The sequence below is a fragment of the Egretta garzetta genome, unplaced genomic scaffold (genome assembly GCF_000687185.1).
Source record: "Egretta garzetta isolate BGI_Z169 unplaced genomic scaffold, ASM68718v1 scaffold271, whole genome shotgun sequence".
Classification (NCBI taxonomy): Eukaryota; Metazoa; Chordata; class Aves; order Pelecaniformes; family Ardeidae; genus Egretta; species Egretta garzetta.
Genome location: NW_009258669.1, coordinates 21,334 through 22,909, shown reverse-complemented (window position 1 = coordinate 22,909; position 1,576 = coordinate 21,334). Strand labels below are relative to the sequence as shown.

General features: G+C 45.6%; 1 protein-coding gene across 2 annotated transcripts in view; it reads right to left on the bottom strand.

Annotated features, from left to right (window-relative positions):
- NANS (N-acetylneuraminate synthase) overlaps positions 1–1,478 on the bottom strand; it is a 9,210-nt gene extending 7,732 nt beyond the window's left edge. For both annotated transcript variants that reach the window (XR_004841153.1, XM_009648633.2), the window contains exon 1: positions 439–1,478. Coding sequence is in view for 1 of the 2 variants with exons in the window: in XM_009648633.2 (XP_009646928.1) it covers positions 439–708 (270 nt within the window). In the remaining variant the exon portion in view is untranslated. The remainder of the gene's footprint in view (positions 1–438) is intronic.
- Positions 1,479–1,576: the final 98 nt, after the last annotated feature.

Below are 1,576 nucleotides of genomic sequence, written 5' to 3'. Positions count from 1 at the left end.
GGGAAGTAAAAGCAATAAAGCTGAGAAAGGAGTCTGGTTTAAATACAGAGGGAAGTTGGAAATGCTCAGAGCCAATATACCAGGCAACACTGGACAACAATCAGATTGCAGTCTTGACCTAAACTCTCAAAGCCTTGATTGTTTATGGGGTTCAACTGAGGCCTTGTCTCTAACATGATTTACCTCTGCATAGCACGATTTACATGCATAAATACCTCTGCATACATGGTAGGTCTTCCAAAACATTCAGCCATCTACTCAACCATTGTAGAGACACAAGTGAACGGGCAGAAGTACAATTCTCTAGTTTCCTCATTTAGAAATTCAATGTTCACACGTATTTAAGTATTCTTTTTATGTAAGAACTATTGCATTTAAGTAATAACCAGTAGACACAACAGCTAGAGTCTGCCTGTTACTCCAGTATGGCTTACATACCTCATCCATGCCAGAAGCTGTGAAGAAGATGCCAATCTCTTCTGCGTATTTCTTGAGCTCTCTATATTGGTCATGACTAAACTCCAAGTGGCGCTTGTGCTCCCCGTAGGTCTTTCCCCAGGAGTGTTTAGAGGTGTAGGGCCTTTCTAAAGCTTTCTTGTTGAATTTGTACTCCAGTTCACTCTTCTGGAACTTAGCACAGTCTGCTCCGCAGTCCTGCAAAACAAGCTGGTGCGCGCTGAGTGGAAGTGCAGGTGAAACCGCACTCATACTAAGTTTGAACACAAGGATTGTGCAACTGATGTGCCCATTTGCAGGGGAATTTTCACACTGCCATCGCAGCAATCACAGGAATGGAATGAACAGAGAGTGACAGAGGACCTCCACACACAGGCGGCCTTTTATTTCAAAATCCCTGTGTACTCAGTAGAGCAGCAGTCTAGAAAGAAATCATCCTAAAACTACAAAACTGAACTGCCCCTTGCTCTGCATGCCGCTTATTTGAAGAGCTGATTTCCGTGGGGTTTTCCAAGCTCAGCTGTCACTCGACAATTTTACGTGAAAACAAGCGACGGCATTCTCTAGAACAAGGCGTATGAATCTGAAATTTGTCTGAAGCCTCACAAATGGTGAGGTTAAATTCTCACTGCACTGTTCTGCACTTAGACCACAGTCACAGGTCTGAACACATTTTGCCCTGACTTCTCCTTTGGTGATGATACGTCTTTTTCTAACATAGGTATATCTAACGTACATATAACACCAAGTTTTAAAACAGCTTGGCTGTTTTACTGGATAATGTAAGTATCACCTCAAAAAAACCCTAAGGCAATCCAGCCAAATTGGAGGTTCATCAGAGGCAGTTCCGCAGTTACTTGATTCTTCCCATATTCTCAGGGAATTTTGTGACTATAGAATTGTCCTGCGTGTGCCTGCGGACGCGCACGCCTGTGCGTGCGGCGGGTGAGGCAGGGGGCTTCCTGAAAGCCAACACGACGGGCTAGGAGGTGCAGGCCGAAGGCTACAGAGCACGCACCCACCACGACCGTCTCCTTGCAGCTACTTTATTAAAAAAATTCCTCCTGTAAATCGCTCCGCTCCTCCCACGCGGTGCCACCGCCCGGAGACGATGCTCCCC